The 22,865-nt window shown below is 44.6% G+C and overlaps 1 protein-coding gene across 3 annotated transcripts in view; it reads left to right on the top strand.

Moving 5' to 3' along the window:
* The first annotated feature begins 6,535 nt into the window (after nucleotides 1-6,535).
* Nucleotides 6,536-22,865, top strand: part of NBL1 (NBL1, DAN family BMP antagonist) — a 30,554-nt gene continuing 14,224 nt past the window's right edge. Inside the window, exon 1 of one of the 3 annotated variants that reach the window (XM_050931364.1) lies at nucleotides 6,536-6,659. In XM_050931364.1, coding sequence (XP_050787321.1) covers nucleotides 6,604-6,659 — 56 coding nt within the window. In that variant the 5' untranslated portion in view covers nucleotides 6,536-6,603. Of the gene's footprint in view, nucleotides 6,660-12,193; nucleotides 12,214-17,052; nucleotides 18,036-22,865 lie in introns of those variants that run through there. The other 2 variants (XM_050931365.1, XM_050931366.1) reach the window with 2 other exon arrangements.

The following is a 22,865-nucleotide window of genomic DNA, read 5'->3' as shown; positions in this document are numbered from 1 at the left end:
TGCTCCTCTCTTAGTGTATGTGATAGATCACATGTTGTATGTCCACTCCACCAAGGCATCCTGTATGATAAAGGGAGAATTTTATATTGGGCTTATTTTGTAATCCTGACTTGTTCCTATACTGGTAACTTTTACACTAATGTTACAAGCCTGTGTTGATCTATTGCCTTTTTTTGAAAATTTATTCAGCTCCATGGTGAGCCAGGCAGAGGAAAGAATAACTTGCTCTCCAAAAAGAACACACAATGGAAAATGAAAATTGCACAATGCTTTTAAAAACCTTGCCAAAAAAGGAAGCGGGTGGACTTTGAGGAGGAGCTCAGAGATCAGAAAAGGCTTGAGAAACTCCTTCCTAATATTACTAGGCAACAGTAACTGGAGTTGGTATAGGCACTACAGTAATTGTCCACCGCCACATCCCTTTAAGGGGTTTGAGTACAAATCTCACTTGCCAAAGAAACATGCCAGGCTGTACCCAGGGTGAGCAACTGCAAAGATTTAGCCCAGAGCAACAGATTCAATGGATAAAACAGTTTCAGTGCGAGAGCAGGATTGGACTCTACCTAACCATGATACCATCCAGCACCATTGCTAGAACATGTCTTTGTTTTTCCACCTCCTCCTCTCCCTTATTGGGCAGCATTAATCAGTCATTAAAACAGCTTATTGGAAACATTAACTTTTTTCTTTCCAATTTTCGATCATTTTATCTGGCCCCAATTTTTAATTTGAACTGTGTACTTTGGAACCACAGCTCCTTTGTGGCTTGGAGAGGTGTGTGTGTGTGTGGTGTGTTTTTGTTTTTGTTTAAGTTCTCTATGTGCTGCAGCACTAATAGACTGGGAAGCTAATGGGTTTAGCCAGAGAGGAGAGCATTAGGCTGGGTAAATGACAAAAGAATCTTAAAAGTTGTGGTGCCCTAAAAAAAAAATTATTCTCTGCCAACACTTGAGTATGAAAAGTGCTAGCTGATCGTGCAGCTTGGCCTTGAGTGAGAAATTGAACTAGTTTAGATGAACTGCTTTTGTAAGGGTAATAAAGTTAAGTTCCTTTAACAAAACAGCATGTATTGTGAGAGAGTGCTTTGGAGAATATTGGTCTTTTAAGCATTACTGTAAAATTTGCCATTGTACATGCTGCAGTGCTGACCTCTTTCTTTCTGCAGAAAGAAATTGAGTCTTAAAAAGAGGTAAGGACTGGAAAGGGACAGCTAGCAATTTAGATTTAATGTTCTTTTTCCAAGACCTTCCCGTTCAGGGTTGGTTTAGGGGGTGTGTGTTTTATTATAGCTAACCCGTAATTGGGCTTTGTTCGTAGCTTAATTTTAAATTGTATTGGTTCAAAAATAGGTCTTGAACCTGTCCAAATAAATTATGCAGAATGGCTGGCTCCATGTGAGGGCAGATCTCCTTCTTCACTCTATAGAGTAAGGCTGTAATGTTCCTAACTGAGGTTGGAATAGGAATGGCTTCCTGCTGCTTAATTTCTAATTACATAAATGGAAGGGGAAAAAGTGGAAATTCAAGTACCAAAAGGAATGTTAAATTTAGTATAATATGCTCATCTGGAAGCCATCACATTTTTCTTCCTTTCTTAAGCCTGCTGAAATCATTGCTTCCCCTCAGACTCTGTAGCATAATTTGGATCACTATCAGAGTGCACACAGTATAGGCCGAAAACAGTCAGGTATTCCCACCGAGAACTTAAGGTCTCTTAGTGGAGAAGTTACTATGTCATCCCTGGTGCAATTTCAATTTAATAGGAAAATAGAGGGTGGGAAGTGAAGAATAAAGAAACCATCTTTCCATCTTTTTTTTTTCTCTTAAATTGCTGACTAGAACTGGTTTTGACTGCTTAACAGCTCCCTAAGTGCCACACCAGCCACAAATCTGACTCTTCTTAACAGCTTGATTAGATGTCGTCTGAGGCTTTGAAATGAGTAAACAAGTCCCAGAAAAGCAGACTGCTGGAGAGGGGAAAAAAATTACAAATGCAACTTGATTTTGTTTATCGTGGTTCTTAGTGTTTTGATCAAGTTACTGTCTTTTCTTTGTGTTTCAGTAGTGCCTAGGGACCCAGGGAGCTTGGTGATGTAAAAAACAGTCCATGTGGGAAAGTTTATAATATTAATAAAGGCAGAGAGTGGTAGGCTTAGCCCCAGTTTACAGATGGGGATCTGAGGCGGAGACTATAAATAATCTTGCCGAAAGTCACACACACAATATGACAGAGCTGGGAACTGAACCCAGGACTTAGATAGTTGCCTTAACTATCCTTCAATTTTGATTTATTGTCAGGGACTTTCCGGAAAGGCTGCTTACTCTTTGTAGCTTGGGAGTCATCAAAGTGGGGTTTATGCTGCAGCCCTTTCAGTCAGCAGACCTCACTCTCCCTGATTTATCACAGTGAAGGGAGATAGCTGACTGACACTGAGTAGTCATGCGGTTTAGGGTTGGGGGTCAGGATTTCTGTATGCTAGTCTCAGCTCTCCACCCACCGGCTCTGTGTGACCTGGGAGTAAGGCTTCTAACCATTGTGTTTCTTTTTCTCTTGTCAAATAGGAATAACTATACTCCTTCCCACAAAGGCTGTGTTTGTGAAACACTCCGAGCGCCTCAGGTAGAGATGGCAGTTGCATTTGTGTGTTTACCTAGAGATAAGGTATGGGCAGAGAAGAAGAGAAAGGAATGGTGGACAGAGCTTTGTGGAACTCCCAGCTGGAGGTTGGGGGAGGGGAAGATGAGGAAGATTCTCTAATCATGCCTTCAGTGAGTCCTTCTGAGAGAGAAGAGCACTAGGAGAGAACAGTCATGGAAGCCAAGAGAGGATAAAATTGCAAGAAAACTGGAGAATGGCTGACTGTGTCAAAGGTGGTTGACCGCTCAGGGCGGATAAGATTGGAGTACTGCTTCTAAGTTTGACTAGCAAAAGGTCATTTGTGACTTTTTAGGTCTGCGTTTTCTTTGCTTATCTAGGAGAGTGGCTCTGTACAGGTGTTATGGGTCAGGAAGTAAGCTGTAACTTTGGCCTGTATTTAGGCACACCTGCACTGATCTGAAATGCAATCGCACAATTTCACCCCACTTTTTTAGATTGCATCAGCATGCTACAGAACTCCTTGGTTTCAAGCAGTGTTACCTCCAACAGGTCTAACTGAGTTTGGACTTCTAATGACAGCAGGGACAGCAGACACCTTGTTCAAAACCAACTATTTGTCCATACAGATACATGCTGGAAGAAAAAGGTTAAAACAATAGAAGTGTCAATACATAAGCATAGCATTTTCCTAAATCTGGTTCAGATGACCTAGTTAGCTGTGGTGTTCCCAGCTACTGTCCCCCTTCTGAAGATCAAGATGCAGCCTGCAGACCTGTCTCCTGAAAAGGAGTTTTTAAGTGTTTTCAAATTCTGTGTGAGAATTCCCACTGTGGTTTCAAGGTTGTAAGCTAGGATTATTGTCTTCTCTTCCCCCGCCCAAATCCAGACTAGTGGAAGTAGCCTCAAAGAATGATCACCTCCACTGTCCCTTGCGTTCTGGCCATGGCTACCTTTTGCATCTGTTGCCTTTTGGTTCCTGCAGATCAAAGCAAGCAAAGGTTTAAAAATCAATCTTATTTACCTTTTAGCCAGCAACACAACTACCCTCAAGCAAGCCATTCCCATGTTCTTCACAGCAGTGGAGAGGGACCCTTACCCAACCCACTCTGCCTCGGCACCATTTGGCCTCTATAAATCTGTTCCTAGCTGAAAATTGGCATGCAGGTATCTGGTCTAGAAGAGGATTACTATTTATCACTGGCCCTGAATGCTATAAACTGTCCCATGGGCCTCCGTCAACACAAGGGCCTCCTCCAATCACTCTGTGGCTACTACATTTCTGTCCATGACGTCCTGCCCACTCCAGAGAACAAGAACTCTTATTGGATCCAATGTGTTCTCTTATTCTGGATCAACAGCTTGACCCACCTGGTGGTAGGGAAATAAAACAAATGAACTTGCTCCTATTGCCTGTAAATGGCCAAAGGGACTGGTACTGAATTTGCCAAATGGATTAAAGCTCTAGCAGGCATGAGAATACACTGTAATGGTGACTGTGTCCAAGTGCTCTGAGAGTCCTGCTTTCAGGCCACCCACAGTCAAATGTGCAACTGAGTCAGATCAAAACTAAATGGGAAAACAGTTTACGGAAATTCAGCTGTGGATTCCTGTTGTCTCTGCTATGACTGCTGGCTAGCGGCACACAGCACAACACAGCCAGCTATTTAGATCTGTTCCTCAAAGCAGTGAACTGTGTCCTCTTCTCTAGGTTGTAAAGATTGCTGAGAAAGTTGGTAAATAATAGCACTCCACCCAAAATCTCTCCAAACAGCAGTATTGGTTGCAGAGGTTCTCAGACCAGGACTAGGAGTACTTGCCACTTCCTAGAGATGGTCATGCGCAAACCAATTCAGATTCCATTTTGTAAATTTTAATCCCTTTCACGTAATGGGGAATGATTGTTTATTCAATAGCTTTAGAGTGCTCTCATTTGGATAACAGCCATCAGTTTAAAGTTAGAGAGAAGCCTGAACTGTGATGTTCAGATCTCGGGGCTTGTTTTGGCTCATGGAGGTAAGGGACAAACACAGAATTTAGATGCGGATCTGAGCAAATACATGGGGGCTCAAATCCATCTTTGTGTAGAGCTCCCTGCAAAAGATTATTCTCTAAAGATTTGTTCAGTCTGTAACTGTCCAAGGCTGGATGATTAGGTTCCATCTATTCTACAGGATGGAACCCTGTTTTAACTAGGATAGGGGACATCCATGATGTGGGACACAAGCAGGGTCACCTGATGAGGATGAATATTGTGGTATGCATGATCATAAATCTTCTCTAATCTGTAGGTAGAACCACGTGAAAGTGTAAATCAGGAGGCCCGGTTACTGCTACCACTGTCCAGTGTAACCAGGTCTCCCACCATGCAATTTTTCTGGAGCATAAGTGGGACTTTAGGTTTGTGGGCTAAGTTTCTGCAAACCCTTTTCAGTCCTCAGCTTTTCTATTGAATCTGCCAGAAGAGGTGCCAAGCATGGAAGTGGATGAATGTCCACGGGGAAACTAGACCAAGACCGCCAAATTATTGCAGAGAAGCCACCAAACGGCCAGAAGATACTAATAGTATTATCAGTGCTGACTCAAGGAAGTCAGAAAATTGGGGTTAAAAAAAAAATAGACTTTCTCTACTGGCAATTCAGGGATGGACTTGAACTAGAGATAAACAGCTTAATGACCTAAATCAGGGACCTATCTCTTGAGTCATGCTCTCCTCAGTGCCTTCCTAGATAAACGTGGATGTCTCCAATTAGCCATACAGGAGCGGGCATTTCTATGAGAACAGTGTTCACTTTATTGGATGATTCTTAGTTGGTTTCACTTGGGTGAAGACTTCCCCTGGTAAGAACGTACTGTACGATAAAATGACTGGAACAGGCTGCACTGCTACCTGGAGTATAGTAAATTACTGCATAACTTGACTGTCTGTTTCCTAATGACCCAGAGAGTTTTGCATGGTTCCTCTTGAGATGCTGGGGTGGCATTGCTGTGGGGATATTATATTGCTTTAACAAAATGTTGATGGTTAACAGAACTGACCAGTGTAAACCAAGTTCAGTGCAAATTTATAATTGGGAGCTAATCCTGGCTCTCCCACTGACTCATTGTTTGGCCTTGGGTGAGTCACTTAATTGCTCTGGGCCTTTATTTCCCTATCTGTAAAATGGAGATACTAATAGTTCTACCTCCCAGGAACATAAACTGATGGATGATTATTATGGGAAAATGGGTTACTTTGTGTTTAGGCAGCTATAGAGCACCTCTCGCAGTGGTGCCTAAATCTTCGTGGTCTATTCCCAACTCCAACACAGACTCCCTGTCACCTTGAGCAACTCCCTTAATCTCTTACTGCCTCCCCCATGAAATGAGCCTAATGGTACCTACCCACCTTGCAATGGCATTGAGGTCTAGTTCATTCATGGGTAAAACTCAGCTTTGTGCAGTGAGCGAGCGTAAAGTCTATGCACCACTTAAATCCTAGTTTGAGTGTTAGCCATCTGCACAGGGTTGGATTTCACCATAATGTTTATAAAGTGCTTTGAGCTCTCCCAATGGAAGGTTTAGAAGAACAAACTATTATGTGAGTACTGTGTGTGATTTTTATTTATTTATATTTTGAGCCATACTTTATAACCATTTTCCAACACTATGCTTGACTCCCAGAGCTCCTGGATAATAGACCATTGGTGTAATAATTCATTATCCTGCCAGCCGGAATAGAGATATTGGGTCTTCTCTCCGATGTCACTTTTATAGAGTGCAGGTACTAATGCTGCCTATTAAAATGGTGTCTGTTACAAATTACAGAGGAAGACGTGTGTCACCGGGGATGGGGGTAGGGCAGAAGTTTGGAGGGTATTGCTTGAACAGCAGAAACATACTACTTTGTGACCTGCTTGTACAGAGGCGATGCAATGTGCTTACGTGCAGGGGCTCTGTTATCTGGTTTCATGCTTCCTCAGCCGGCTGGAGGTGCGAGTCCTGTGGTGGGAAGCTACTTAGCCCTTGATGGCAGGTGAGGCATACTGCACCTTCCTCCCTCATTCACGGACCTTTTCTGCAAGGTAAAGTTGCCGCAGAGCGATAAGGAAGAATGGGGTGGGGGTGGGAGAGAGGGTGGAGCTCCTGGGGTGCGGGGGAAATGGAATGCTCTAAGCAGGTGGGTTAAATGATGCAATGGATTAGCAAAATAGCCTCTTGTCTTTTGAAGCCCTCCTCCCCTAGATGAAATACTGGCTGTGGCCACAGGAAACGAATTTTAAAATGAGCTCCCTGTGTGATGCTGTGGCAAAAAGGGCCACTGCAGTCTCTTGGGTGTATAACCAGGGGAGCACTGAGTAAGAGTAGGGATGTGATTTTTTTTTTTACCTCTGTATATGGCATTGATGAGACTGATGCTGGAATACTGCATCCGGTTCTGGGATGTGGGAAAATTAGAGAGAGTGTAGAAAAGAGCCACAAAAAAATATTTGAGGCTTATAGTGAAACCTGTAAAGAGCTCCATCAGTTTATCTTATCAAAAAGAAGATTGAAAGGTGACTTGATTACAGTATACGAGTACCTTCCTGGGGAGAAAATACTGGTTATTCAAAGGCTTTTGAACCTAGTGGAGAAAAATATCACAAGAACCAATGGCTGGAAGCTGAAGCCAGGCAAGTTCAAGTTGGAAATTAGGCCCACATTTATAACACTGATGGCTAATCACAAACTCCTTGGAGCAAACTACCATCTCTTGATGTCTTCAGATCAAGACTGCATACCTTTCTGAAAGATATGTGCTAGCCAAATTATTGGGCTCCATCCAGGGGTAACTGGGTGAAATTTAATGTCCTGTGATGTTCAGGAGATCAGACTAGATGACTGAATATTCTAATGGTCTCTTCTGGACTTAAACACTCATCAATCTTCCCCCAAGGCCATTAGAGGTGACCGAGTTTTCCTTGGTCTCCATCCCATGGTTTCACCTGAACTGAGTGGGAGTCGGGGCCCTCTCGGTTCAGGAATCCGATTTTGTGGGACTCACTCACTGGAGATGTCTGTGGCCCCCTTTGAGGCATAGTATAAGCTATTTCTATTCAGATCTGTATAGCTTTGTCCTCACGAAGGTTACCAGTTTTTCCCTTTTGTGCTATGCTCTCTTGCCTGTTTTAATTCGAGGGAATGTTGATGGTGTTTTTGTTTTGTTTTCCGGGCATAAGGCCCAGTTTTTAATTCTCTCTGAAGATCGTGTGGTATCCTAGATAATCTGCCTTGAGATGGAGTATTTCCTATGTCAATAAATGCGTCAGTGAACGAGGGGCAGTTGGAGAGTGAGGGCTGGCAGAGTTAGGTGGTTTTGCAGGGAAGAACTGGAGGTGCATTGCAAGGCCTGTGTGGGAAAGTTTGCACAGTGCTTTTCCCTGCACCACATAAGACAGTGTGCAGCATGTGGAATTTGCTGTTGTTTCAGGCAGAAGGAATAATACTCCTAAATCCTGGGGAACGTGTTAGTGTCAGGAGGGCTAGGGGGGAGGATCCAGTTCGCTATCTGCTAAAAGATTAATTGTATAGCCATACTTGGCAGAAAGAGAGGTAGATTGGCAGATAGAGAAAAGGTCACAGTGACTTCTCTAAGCACAGGAAGAACCTACAATAATATGTAACAAAGGCTTTCTTAAAGTAGTCCATGAACTAATTTGGAATGTTAACTCTCTTGTCCTGCAGCAGTCGCTTCAGCAGTGGCTTTGATTTTTAATTATTGTTGTGTCTGGACTGGGAACTGCCTTCATTCCATTTGGACAGATTTGAGACCGAGCCACAAGTGGAAAGGGCTCAGAGTGAGGAAGGACAAGGCAACATGGGGCAGGAAGTCATCTCTCAAACCTCACCCCTTTGAAGATGTTAGCTGTTTTACCAGACCTGCTTGAGACATATCTCATTACAGGGAGCATATACACTAGGAAAATACATGTGTGTTAGCTACCTTAGCTTATGCCTCAACCTTTTTCCTAGTGTCGATGCAATTGAATGTCTTCTACATCTATGTAGTTGGTCCAGGTCTATCCTGGGTAGACCAGCTGTCTTGAGGTAGGAAGTGTTAACTCGTGTATACATGAGAGAAAAGGTGGAGATGTACATGGAGGTAAATAACCTCAATGTATCTTCTAGTGAAGACAAATGCTTGGTTGTTACCCACCCAACGACACTTCTTGCAGATGAAGAGGTGTTAAGATAAGTCTCCTGGCCAAATCCTTTGGGGGGGAACATTAATTTTTCCAATTGGTTACACTAGTATTGCCAACCCTAAGAATTCAAAAGTCCCAATTCATGAGATTGGCTTAAAAATCATGATTTTAAAAAAAAAAAGTTTAAAGTTGCTTTCTGTTGTTTGAGCCTGTATAGATCACCTTTTCCAGGTTTTTCTCAATAACTATGATGGCTAGAAACTTACTTAAAAAAAAGAGAGAGAAAGCTGAGATTCTCATGTAGTAGCAGGACTCCAGAAGCTGGGTCTTTAAGAAGACCACCCAACATTGTGTGACTCACCATAAAATCATGTGAGTTTATAGTAGTCTTCTTAACTTCCTGTCCTAATCTATAATGTGGTATTCCTTGGGCCAAGTCACCATGTTGATCCCAGTGCTGGCTGCATTCTAGTAGAGGACGAAGAGTTTCCTGTGTCTAGGTATATATTATTAGTTCGTACAGTCTGCAAATATTTTGTAAGCTCTTTGGTGCAAGAACATCTTCTTACTGTGTGATTGGTGTCCTGATCCTGGTTGGGATCCGTAGGCATTTGTGTAATATAAAAATTTACTGTAATAATAATAAAACATTTTGAGAGAGATTTGGGAAGAAAGCCCTATAGGAAAAGTAAGATCATTATCAGAAGGGATTTAGCCTTTTCTAACCGAGTAAAAGAGAACATTTTTAAAGTAGAAGAAAAAGAGTTGAGTTCTAAGGCAAGAGGGCACCTGTGAATTAATCCCAACACCCTGTTCCCAGACCCCCTGATCAAAAGTGTCCCTGCAGCCATGGATTTAATAGAAGACAGATTCTGTGTGACCTGAGTTACCAGCAGCAGGGAGGAGGGAGGGAGGGAGGGAGGGAGGAAGGGGCCCTGAATGCCTGGAGGCAAGAGCAATTGGGCAAGGTGGAAAATGAAGTGATTAAACACACTTGGACTTGCTCAGAGATGGGAGGGGAGCTTTTTTTATTTTCTTTTTTAATACTGCCCCAGGGCCCCAAAATGTGTTGGCACTGCAGCACAGAGAAACCACTAATCTCAGCCACTAAGGGGCGGGAACGGGGCTTTCTCTTTCTCTCTCTCTGAGTTTTTGGACCCCTGTCGAAGGAAAGGCTGATGGGATTAGAGGAAACAGCTGGCTCGAGTCTTACCCTGCGGGAGCTCACATTCTCAAGACTCAGGAAGAGAGAAGCTCCCCACTGCTGAGGCACATTCCAGATCATTTGCCAAGCCCAGATGTTTTCTAATGAGTTCTATGATAAAATCCTTTTAATCAGAACCAAGTTCAGTCCCTGCCAGATGGGTCTCTCCATATAGGTCAGATACTACACCTCACCAGCCAGGTCTGTCCATATTGGTCAGTCCCTACAGCTGGGTCTGTCCTGCATCCCTGCTCCTGCCAAGTGGGTCTCTCCCTACAGCTCAGGCCTCACTGGCTAGGTCTGTCCCTATATGCTGGGCCCAATAACCCCTGCCAGGCAGTCTGTTTATGGAACTCAGGCCCTGCCAGCTGGCTGTGTGCCCCTAAGTCAGCCCCTGCCCCTACGCTAGCCAGGTCTGTGCCTACAGCTTGAGCCCTGATGATCAGTTTGCCTCATCAGCTCAGGCCTTGCCAGCTGAGTCTACCCATACCACTTATATCATGCCACCCCTGTACAGCTCAGGCCCCAAGTCAGGTCTGTCTGCTAACAAAGATTCAGCTAAAGGCTTGTGTCTGTCTGTTCTAAAGCTCACAAGATGGCTAAAGTAATATTTCTTTATTAGACCAACTTCTGTTGGTAAAAGAGACCGGCTTTCGAGCTTACCTAGAGCTCTTCTTCAGGGCCTAAAGCTGTGCACTGCGTGAGGCCAAGTAGATCAAATGCTCCAGTTACCCAAGGCCTCCCCTCTATCCTCTTTCCCAATATAATCTCTGTCCAGCACATTGAGTCGGGAAGCATCCTAAAAGTGGGGGGGAGGCATAGCACAGGCATCTGAACCAGGTCCCGTCCCCACACGGCCCCTTCTCCCCAAGATTGCTCCATCATCTCACCTCTTCCCCCAAACCCCGTCCCCTGCTCACTCCTCTCTGCCTTCTCCATGTTGCTCACTCTTAAGGCTGGTAAAAAGTGGGGGGACCTTGGTGCCCTTGGCCAGGTGCATTGTCAAGCCAGTCTTCTGAATGGTCAGAGAAGGGTCTGAGCTGTGTAACACTGAGTCCCTACCCACATGGCTTAGGGCTCAGCTAGAACACTACAGTGTCGGAGGGGGTTTAATGGTGCTACGGTCCATAAGAGTGTGTGATATACACACACAGTTCTCAGCTCCTAGATATGTGATTATGTGAGACAACAGTCACACACTCCAGCTTGGTATGGTGAGGGCACCCTCCTTATACCCTTGTTCTTCTCTCTCCTTTCATCCACCTGAACTCACAATAGGAAATCCTATGCCATGGGATCTGTCTCATTTGTTTCTCTGTTAAATTGGTGCCTGTGTCTTCCACCGTGAATCCTTTCCCCGCACAGGTCTCAGATTCAGCATCCAGAGCTAATATGTTGGTGCGATCTTCCGGGTTTATTCTGAACCTAAGTTGGTGCAACTCCACTGATTTTAGTGAGCTCCTCACTCCACTGCTTATTTGGATCATGATGCTGACTCCTGAAGGAAGCTAGCAGCTGTTGGAAGATAAGGCTGGCTGAATATGTGCTATGTATTTTGGTATATGGAGACTCTTCCTGCTGACATCAGGGAGTTTTGGCTGCAAAAGGAAGTTGCCTCTTGCTTTCAGCAGATAATAGCCCCTGTGCCAGAGAACCTACATTCTCAATAGATAGAGGACGTGAAAAAGGGAATATGCTATTATCTTCATTTTACAGATGGGGAATAGAGGCCCAGTGAGATTAAGTGACTTGCCCAAGGTCATGCAGGATGTCTGTAGCAGAGCCAGGATTTGAGCCCAGATAGGCTGAATCCCAAACCAGTGGATTAACCATAAGCCCATCTTTCCTTCTGTGTCCTCTCCTGGACTGGCCAAATATCTTGTATCCCCACCTCATGAAGGTCTGGTGCCCCTTAGAACATCCTGTGAGGTGGTGAGCAAAGTGCAGGTTAGTGAAGGGAGAAAAGGAGCACAACCCCAGCTGCTGAGACATCTAAGAGAACAATTCTTCTCTTTGCCACACCTTGCTGCCTTGGATTCCCCCTCTTCCCAGCAGGTGTTTTCCAGAGTCCCAGCCATGGGCAGGGAGCTGTAGAATCGGCATTAAAACAGAAATAAGAGAAACAGTTTTATGTTTAACTTTTAATAAACTCTCTTAATTCTCATGCCCACAGCTCGTAGTCCTGTCCTGACTAGCTGGGAGCCCCTGGCGCTGCGGGTGCATGAAGCAGGCCTGGAACAGCAGCAGTGGGTAAGAAAGTGAAGCTTCTAGAGGGATATAAGCATGTGTTTCTGGCAGGTTTCCATTGCCCAGCTGTAATACCTGAGCGTGCGTTTTACAAGGCAGTGGTCCTACAGCAGTGCAAAGGGGTAACTAGAGAGGATGTGCAGGGATGCGTACACATTTGAACAAGCCTGCATGAACCAGGAGTGTCCATGGAGGAAAACAATAGGCTTAATGAATGTGACCTCACGTGGGGGTGTGAGAATCGACTGCCGTGTCTTAGGAATCAGTGTATTTTGCTGGTTGACATTCAAAATAATCAGCATGGTCTGTCAATGGAGCATTTAGGCCACAAGAGCATAAGGGGAATGGGGAAGTGGTGAGTGAAGGGCTGCCGAGTTGAAGTAGGCACATTTATTAATACTATTCCAGTCGATGGGTCGGATCCAATGTTTGACTAAAATCAGGGCAGACTCCTGCTGCCTTTCACAGGAGCTGGATCAGGCCCCATGTGACTATCTCCCCTTTCCGGCTTCAGTACGGAACTGCCGAGAGGAAGGGAAAACGTTGATCGAGGCATGTTCCATGAGCTAAGGCAGGCAGCCATCTTGTGGTCCCATGCAAAGCTTCTAGTATTTGTTTTTCTGACCCAGACAGCCTTAACTCCATCCTCTGTGCACAACTTGCCACAGAGGATGGAGTTAAGGCTGTCTGGGTCAGAAAAACAAATACTAGAAGCTTTGCATGGGACCACAAGATGGCTGCCTGCCTTAGCTCATGGAACATGCCTCGATCAACGTTTTCCCTTCCTCTCGGCAGTTCCGTACTGAAGCCGGAAAGGGGAGATAGTCACATGGGGCCTGATCCAGCTCCTGTGAAAGGCAGCAGGAGTCTGCCCTGATTTTAGTCAAACATTGGATCCGACCCATCGACTGGAATAGTATTAATAAATGTGCCTACTTCAACTCGGCAGCCCTTCACTCACCACTTCCCCATTCCCCTTATGCTCTTGGGGCCTTTCACAGGAGCTGGATCAGGCCCCATGTGACTATCTCCCCTTTCCGGCTTCAGTACGGAACTGCCGAGAGGAAGGGAAAACGTTGATCGAGGCATGTTCCATGAGCTAAGGCAGGCAGCCATCTTGTGGTCCCATGCAAAGCTTCTAGTATTTGTTTTTCTGACCCAGACAGCCTTAACTCCATCCTCTGTGGCAAGTTGTGCACAAATCTACAAATTTGCTGTGCTTCTCCCTTTTCTAACAGCTACAATTACTCTGCAAACCACACAACACATCCACACACCTTGCCAATAACACAATACAGTTCACATGTATCATAGTTCAAAAACTAAAAAACTCCTTAAAAACAGGTGAAGTTCCAAGTACAAATAATGCCCAGGCCAAAATCACACAGACTAGTAAATACAGACTCTGTCCACCGAGGGGCAGAGTTCAGGTTGTCAGAGTGTGACTGTGGTGGCAGACGTTGGTAACTGTTGATTTGCTTGCAGTATGGATGAGTTGTGTTTGGGAGAGGGTGTGTGTGAAGAGATGAGGTCTGTAGTTGGATGATTTTACTCTGGTTTTCATGGCACTGAGTTGGGTATTATTTGCCTTTAGGAGCCTTGATTGTTTTAATCAGAGTTTTTTGGTATCTTTGAACTAGTATTAAATCTTATCATGTTGCCTGCAGTTTCAATTTTTTCAGAGCATTTTGCAATGTAAGTGCTGTTATTTTGTGTATTTGCTACCCCTCTGAATTTGGTTATGCTGCCATGTTAATGTTTGGTCAATGCTGATTTAGAAGGAGATTTTCAAAAGCCTCTGAACCAGGGGTCGGCAGCCTTTCAGAAGTGCTGTGCCGAGTCTTCATTTATTCACTCTAATTTAAGGTTTCGTGTGCTGGTGATACATTTTAACATTTTTAGAAGGTCTCTTTCTATAAGTCTATAATATATAACTAAACTATTGTATGTAAAGTAAATAAGGTTTTTTAAAATGATTAAGGAGCGTCATTTAAAATTAAATTAAAGTGCAGAGCCCCCCGGATCGGTGGCCAGGACCCAGGCAGTGTGAGTGCCACTGAAAATCAGCTCGTGTGCTGCCTTCAGCATGTGTGCTATAGGTTGCCTACCCCTGCTCTAAAGGATTTAGCGCACTTGGGAGCTTTTGAAAATCTCCCCTATAAGATTTCATCCAGAAAATATTAAATTGCATGGGTCACAGTATGGTGCCCTATTGGGACCCCAGTTACTACAGTCCTTCTATTTGAGGTTCTAACTATTAATGCCTCTCCATAATCTTTCCACTGGAAAATTTTACATCAGTGCTATGGTATTCTTATCGATTTGGGATCTAGCCAACATTGTATGTTGACGTGGCACTATGCTGAATGCCTTACGCCAAATTTATTGTATTCCCTTTGGCTACTAAATCAGTTCTTTTGGATCGGCAGCATTTTTGTGACTGTCTCTTCTAGCATTGACTATAGGGATCTCAATCTGTCATTCTTGAGATTCTTCATGTTACTTTTATTTGAACGGCTGGCGCTTTTGTCCCATCCGGGTGCTATCCCCCTGCTCTCCAAACACTGCAAACAGAGTGAACTATCTTAATGCTTCGTGATCCAACAGAGCAAACCAAAAACAACCCCATGTCGTTTGTGTGCATTTGGAGGAGGTGCATATGGAGCGTAAGTGACTTGCCTAAAATAACCGAGCAAGTAGATAGCACTAGCAGAGCTGGCAACAGCATCCAGAACTCCTGCCTCCCTTTCCCCTGTGTTAACCTCAAGCCTGAACTCCGGTTACAGGGTTAGTGATAAAACAAAACTGGGCAGCAACCCAGCGACAGGCCTCATTGCAACCAACATTTTCCTAATACATCTGTACAGCTAATCATGATCCTACATGAATCATCACAGTGATGGGCATGGTGTGTAAGTACAAAGATAAGAGGACGTTAAGACCATAGATGACTACTCTTTACTAGGTTTAGGTTGCCAACCCTCCAGGATTGCCCTGGAGTCTCCAGGAATTAAAGATGAACCTTTAATTAAATATTATGTCATGTGAGGAAACCTCCAGGAATTTGTCCAGGCAGAATTGGCAACCATAAATAGGTTTGTCAGACTTCATTCATTGATGTGTGCGAAGCATTTGCAGATCTCCCAGGGAAAGGTGCCTTACCAAGGCCAAGTGTTGTCATTAAATCATGTGGGTGATGAAGGGAATCACAGACATTAGCCAGAGAAAACACCTTTTTCAGATCACTGAGGGTCCGTCTATACTATAAGTGCTGGAGCACCACAGCTGCAGCTACGCCGCTGTAGCACTGTTGTGTAGACACTTCCTGTAGTGGTAGGAGGGGGTCACTGTAATAAATCCACCCCCCCACCCAAGAGGTGGTGACTAGTCACTAGAAGAATTATTTTGTCGACCTAGCAGTGTCTATACGCGGGCTTAGGTCAGCTTAACAACATCTCTTAGGACAGGAGTGGCCAGCTTGAGCCTGAGAAGGAGCCAGAATTTACAAATGTACATTGTCAAAGAGCCACAATAATATGTCAGCAGCCCCCCATCAGCCCCCCCAGCTCCTAGTGCCTCCCACCCACTGGCAGCCCTGCCTATCAGCACCTCCTCCTCTCTCCCCGATCAGCTGTTTTGTGCCATGCAGGAGGTTTGGTGGGGAGAGGAGAGAGGGCACAGCAGGCTCAGGGGAGAGGGCGGGAAGGGGTGAAGTGGGGGCAGAGCCAGGGGTTGAGCAGTGAGCCCTCCCCCCCGGCACATTGGAAAGTTGGCGCCTGTAGCTCCAGCCCCGGAGTCGGTGCCTAGACAAGGAGCCGCATATTAACTTCTGAGGAGCCGCATGGGGCTCTGGAGACACAAGTTGGCACCCCTGTTTTAGGGTGGTGAGCAGTGTAGTGAGGTCGACCTAAATTTTAGGTGGAGCCCAGGCCAGAGACTTTCCACCTGCATCGGCAAGGCCCAGTGCCCAGAGAAAGAACAGACCAGATCCTACTCTTGATTGTACCGTAAGAAGCCAGGGCCGTCTCATCAGCTAAACCATAAAATGGTGCCAAATGCAAAGAGGTCCCTGAAGAGGCTCTCGCGATCTCATTGGAAGGGATCCCTTATGATGATGCTCCCAGAGAATTAGGACGGTAGGAATTGCCATAGTGGATCAGGTCAGCAGTCCGTCTCGTCCAATATCCTGTCTCTGACAGTGGCCATCACCAGATGCCTCCGAGGGAGGTGGAATAGGCAGCTATGGAACGACCTACCTCTATAAGAGAAGTTTCTCCCTCACTGGCGCCAGATAGAGAGGATGGTTTAAGCGGCATCAAAGCAGGGCGGTTTATACTTCTTCTAAACTTTTATTTTTAAATCCTTACTAATTAACAGCTGGATCAAGTCGACTGGATCACTAACATCCCGGACACATTGAAAAACTGGGCCCATCAGTTATCTACACCACCCTCCTCCTTAGAGAGGTCTCTTCTCCTTGCTGGAGCTAACGAGTTTGGGTGGTGGCTAGGGAGAGGAGCAGGAATAAAGGACTGGATTGGAGTTAGCAGTCTCCGGCTGGAGGTCAGAGAAGAGCATGTTCGGAAAAGGGGGCGGGGGTGGACAGAGGAGGTGGCTGGGGATCTCTACAAATTAAAAACAAATAGTCTGAGGTCAGATTAAAACCACCACCACACCCTCTCAATGTTTTTTTGGTGTTCAGATGATCTCTGGCCCTGTAGCTTAGCTGCAACTGGCCCCTCTCCAGGGTGAGCTGCAGAGGAGAGAGAGAGAAAGAGAGAAGCGTAAACCTCTAAGAAATTGGGCTGAGGGCACTTTAAATCTTTCCTGTCCCTGCTTGCTCATTCCTGTCTAGTACAATATAATCAGATCCTCTCAGAGTCAAGCCCCTTTCCTTACTGAAGGCAGCCTGGAATTGCTCTGCTTGTGTGTGTGAAACAGAGAGACAGACGGATTGTGATTTTCCTGTGCAGTGCTGCTGTCTCCATTCTGAGCCCAGGAGGGGATAGAGAGCTCTGGGCACTAGAGTGGAGTTTGCCATTTGCTGTGGGTTTTCTTGCCTTTTTGGCATTTCAACGCGGGCTTGGAGTCTTTGGGAGAAGATGCTTTGGAGGGACTGGATCCTTCTCGTCCCAGGCTGAGCTTCCCCCCATTACTTTTCTCTATTGGGTTTTGGTTTTGGCTGGGGGGTTCTGCTGCCTTTGCAGCCCAGCTCTTGCCTTTCACGCTATTGAACTGGAATGAACTGGGACTCCTCTGATTTTTTTATTTGTTTTCTTCCTAGAAAGTTTTTTTTTCGTCTCCTCCCTTCCCTACCCCCCAGTTGATTGTGAAATTCCGTTTGGATGGGCTTGAACCTTCTCTGACTGAGGTGCTCACCCAGGCTTTCAGCTGCTTGTTATTATTCATAATTCTTTTTGTTCCTTTCCTACCTGTTGGCTGGTGGTGGAGGAAGTTTCTGCACTTCTGGGTTTGTGAGGATTTTGCCCTTCTCAGTCCCTCTGGATTCCCTGCACTCCAGGATGCTGTTGCTGCTGGGGATGAGGATGTTATAAACTTCTAGAGGGGACAGATATTTTTTCTCCCCCTCGATTTCCCTATTTGGAGAGGATACAGATCTGAGGTGTTGAGCTCAGCTTGCTCCTTGGTCCCCCCCCCCCCCTTCTCTGTGGCGATTGAGGGAAGATCCCAGTTCTTTTTAGTAGCTGTTTTGCTGGGGCAATCTGAAATTTCTGTCCTCGGAGAGTGATCTGTATCAATCTGCTGGCTTCCCTCAGAGCTCCTAGCCAAGGACCTTATGGGATTTTCCTTTAATCTACTTCATGGTAAGTAACCACCCCCTCCAAAAGCATTTTTCATCCACATAAAGTTGTGAACTGCTAGACATGGTTGCGATTGCAACACTTTTCTTCTTCTTCTTCTCTGAATTAAATAAAAAACAAACCTGCTGCATTTTCTTCCTGACTTATCAAGACCAGATTTCTGCTGCTTCTCCCCACCCCTTCTTTCCCCAAAGTGATTCATGGCTTGAAGGATGAGAAATTGCCACAAACAGAAATCACTTACAGATGAGGAAGACTTCAGGAGATATGCTTTGAAATCATTAAAATATTTCCCCCCCCAGTCCTTCCCGACCCCCAAAAAGTAACGAAAAAACAAAACACCCCTCCCCATTAGAAGCAGTTTAATGTTGTATCACTCGCACAATTTTGATGTGCAGATTTTCTGATCAATTTTCATATTTTTTGGATGCAGATAAGGAAGAGTTGGGGAGGGATATTTAACCAAAATCCTTAAAGTGCAGTAATTAATTGGAGTATCAGAAAAACATAATAGTTTGGGAAAAATAATGAAAGGAAATGTTCCTACTGGAAAGAAAACAATCATATGGTAAACTTACCTACAAACATTGTATTTCTGTTAATTACACGTATTGTACTGCTTTTACATATACACACGCCTGACAAATACAGTGAATACTTCTTTTAAACCCACTGAAATATAATACAAGCATTTACAAATGAATGCATATGTTATACATATACATATACCTATTACCCATGGTAATCGTAGCTTAATAATAATGATAATAAACATAAATTTCATATTTGATAGGTGCCTTAAATATTTATAATACTATTAATTTGTTACAGACATAATTTCCACAGCTTCCATATATAATGATAGTCGTGATTTTAGTGCTATATTTCAAGGACAGAATTTGCTGTACTTTATTTTCATGTTTTATAGAAGTTGATCTAGACAACTCCATGCACTTTAACATGTTTGCTAACATATTTAGTTTAGGAGAATATCATCCTCTTAACTACATGTAGATTCTTAGCCTGTAAACACATGGCCATATGTGTAAGTTTTGCTTACATGAGTACTCTCATCAAGTTCAGTGGAATTATTTCATGTGAAAAAAAAAATTACACACAGGTTAAGTGTTCACAGGATTGGGGCCGGATATCTTTGCTGTATAGATTCCATGCATGAAATCTTAGCCCCACTGAAGTCAACTGCAAAGCTCCTGCAGGCTTCACTGGGGCCAGCATTTCACCCTATATATTTAGACAAAGGGTTATGTATTTTGTAATGCAATTTCCCATCTGGATGAGAGAGGTTTGCCCCAAATCTTCAGGATGGGAAATGGAATTCAGCTTAAATGTAGAGAATCTCACATGCTTGCAAAAACCCCCAAGGAAAGGCACGGATCAGGGCTTGACCCTGTGTCGTGGAGTCTAGTCTGGTAATTTGCGGTGTTGCAGGGGGCTCAGGTGGGTTAATTATGCTTCTTGAGGGCACAGTTCTGTATTTCTTTTGCAACCAAAGCCCCAACTGAAGTCGATGAAAGTTTTGGGTGCACAAGGAATGCCGGATTGGGCCCAGAACCATCGTCCTTTTAAATCAGAACCTGAAACTTGCACAGTTCTGGGGCCTGTTCCTGCTTCTTTTGAAGTCAGTTTACAGAACTTCCAGTGATTTCAGTCGGGGCAGCATCAGGCCCCTAAAGTCTCTCAACCCCAAGGTCCAGGGGTACAGTTCTGCAAGGTGTTAAGCACCTCCCATGAGGTGCTGAGTGCTCCCAGTTCCCAGTGAAGTCACTGGGAGGGGAAAGTGCTTGAACTCATGCAGGATCGGGCCCTTTATCCTATATTCACTTGTTAGGTTGTGATTCTTCCGGGGGTTGAGTCCAGTGGGATTTATACACAGCAGCTGGGACTAGGAGCTAGTCCTTCTGACTTTCCATTAGCACTGCCGCTAGTTGCTGTTTGCCATCTTCCGCAGACCTTGGATTCTCTACCTTACCAGCTCAGTGGAGACTGGCTTTTAGTGTTAGAATTAGTCTGGGACTGACCCTCTGGTGGTGTAAATCAGATCCACTGACTTCAAAAGAGCTCTAATGATTTACACCAGCTGCAGATCATGGGCCTGATCTTGTTGGAACAAAATCCCCCTTGAAATCATTTGGAATTTGGCCTTGGGAAAGACTGTGGGATCGGGCCCTCGATTTGGCTGCGTTCTAACGTGTGTCTTTAGCCTTTTCCTCATGTGTGAGGAGAAATCTCTCATTCCGATGGCTGTGGCAGTAAGACGACTTGCTCAGCTTGGAAGACATTTAGATTTTGGTTTTCTCCCCATCTCACTGTAGTCAATAGGCCCAATCTGGCGGATAGGGAGTGGGGAGAGTTTTGCCTGAGTCACAACTGTGGGATCAGGCCTCAAGGCCTTTTTTGGTAACGCTTGAAAATTCCACTCAGGCTGAGATGCTCGGGCTGCTAATTTACCCTGGGAATCCTATAGAAATCCCCAGGCCTTCATACCAATGCCAAGTATTTTTTATAACCAGTACCAGGGATATTACAATGAATACCAAATCATTGTACCTAATGCTAATACTGCTGCTTCAGTGTCACCGGCATTTCCCACAGCTGAAAAGGCAAGTAACAAAGAAATCTTGGCCCCACTGAAGTCAATGGGAGTTTTGCTGTTCGCTTCGGTGAAGTCAGGCTATTGCCCTGGTTGTTGGGAAGGGATGAATGATCTTGAGACTTTGAAAGGTCCAGACCTTTAGCCCCAAATTCCTTCCTCTGTCAACCCCTTCCCCTCCTCCCTGCAGCTCGGAGCTGATCCTGAGAGAACCCACCATGAGTGAGCAGCAGGTGTTCAGTGTCTAGTTGAATCAATCCTTTATATAAGTTCTGTAATAAATGACTGACCTAGCTAAAGGCATCTGTACTCTGCATCAGAGACCACGTCCGTCTCTAACTTGAAAATGGCTTTTAACTGTGTCCATTTCAATTAAAAAAAAAATCCCAGTGCAGTTATTTACTTATTTTTTTAAAAAAGGATGTGATGGAATTCCAGTTGTGCTTGTTTAGAGCGTGACTACGTTGTGCCAGATTCCAGTCTGTTACCCCAGTGCAAATCTGGAGTAACTCACTCCAGATTTCCGAGGTTGTAACTGACAGTAGAACTGGGCCGGGTGAGGAGTGAAAATCCCAACTGTTAGCTAGAGGCATGTCTCTGATGTCCTGTTACAAATCAAGCTCTAGCATGAAAGCAAATTAATTTCAAGAGCATTCCTGAAAGTGGTTTGGATTGTACCCCCAGCTCTCCTGAAAGCTGCTGTCAGTGTGGCACAGACGAGAGGGGGCTGTAACTTCAGTAAGGACGGCATGATGAGAAACGCTACCACAGGGTGCAACTCTGTGAGCTTTCTGCTAAGCAGGTGCTTTGTGGAGACACAATAGGGTAATTGATGCATTGTTGGTGAGCAAGCCCTGGATTAAGGATTCAGGGGGAAAGGAATTTGCTTGGAGTGGTCAGTGGAGTCGCAGCTCTGGAATATGGGGGATAATAATACGTACCCACCTTTGCAAAGTGCTTTGCGATTTGGGCATCTAATAGTGTTCCTTTGACAATCCCAGCCAACCCCAAAATGTAGCGCCAGCTTCAGCCTTCATTCTTCACTTTGCAGCAGTGAGGGTTTGAATTGTTCCTTGGGAAAATGAGTCTCTCTGATCAAGGTGAAAATACAAGAGGAAGTTAGCACTGATTCGGGTCTATACGTGTGAGCTAGGCCTTTGCCACGCTCCAGCTGAAACGATGCTAGCAGCTGTGTTTAAAAATGCCTGTTGCTTCCCAGTGTAGAAACCTATAAAGCTGCGTAAAGAGGTTTAGGGTTTCGCACCATGCTATGGACTAAACCCCTCTATAAAGGCTCTGTAGCAGGCATTACACGCATTCCTGTCCACATCGTTAATGCACCCTGATGCTACCAAACCCGGCTCCCAACCTCCGCTGTTGCCAGCATGGTGTTTGAGGCAGTAACAAATACATTTTCTATGCCTCGATCGCAAGGTCTTGCCTCACTTCTATTGAAGTCAGTGGTAGCAGGATTACCACAATCGTTTCCTAGGACAACAGAGCTCTCTTAATGGAACAGGAGTTGGAAGAAGAAAAAATCTCAGAGATGGGAGAGGAGGGAAAAAAAAAAATTTGTCACAGGTTGATACGATTTACTGACTTTGATCATATTTAGTTTGAAAGAAAATTAGAAATTAAAATGAATTATGAATGGTTTGTGTTTACTACAAATTGTATATGGCACCCTTCACACTCTGGTAGGCAGCTACTTGTGCGTTTCCCACCATCTGCCTGTTAGAGTCTGATCCAAAGCCTATTCCGGTCAATAGAAGTCTTTCCAATAATTTCACCGGGCTTCAGAGCTGTTTTCTGCAGATGCATGAAGCTAGTTGATCAAGTGCTCAGCAGATGCAACGGGGGGCCAGGTTTTCAAGAGCCACACGATGTATTGAGCTCTTCTGAAAATCCGGCCAAAGTGTGAGTGCTGAGCTTTTTCTGAAAATTCTACCTAGAATACACCATTTTCCTCCATATCTGCTTTATTGCTATGAACTTCCCAAGCTCTTGTGGGTGGGAATGAATATGTTAAGGAAACTTGCAGAGGGAAAACACTTAGACTCATCTGGGTTCCAGAGGCTTCCAACCAGCTCCAAAGTGAGAAACAACACAACACCCATCCTGTTTCAAAGATTATTTTGGAGGGTTAATTTTTTTTTTTTTTTTGAAAGAAATAGACCTTCCTCAAGTTAGATTTTTTTTTTTTTTAATTTCCTTCCAATCTT

This window comes from Gopherus flavomarginatus, chromosome 21, assembly GCF_025201925.1.
Source record: "Gopherus flavomarginatus isolate rGopFla2 chromosome 21, rGopFla2.mat.asm, whole genome shotgun sequence".
In the NCBI taxonomy this organism is placed as follows: domain Eukaryota; kingdom Metazoa; phylum Chordata; order Testudines; family Testudinidae; genus Gopherus; species Gopherus flavomarginatus.
The sequence above is the reverse complement of the archived record's forward strand: the minus strand, read 5'-3'. Positions and strand labels throughout refer to the sequence as shown.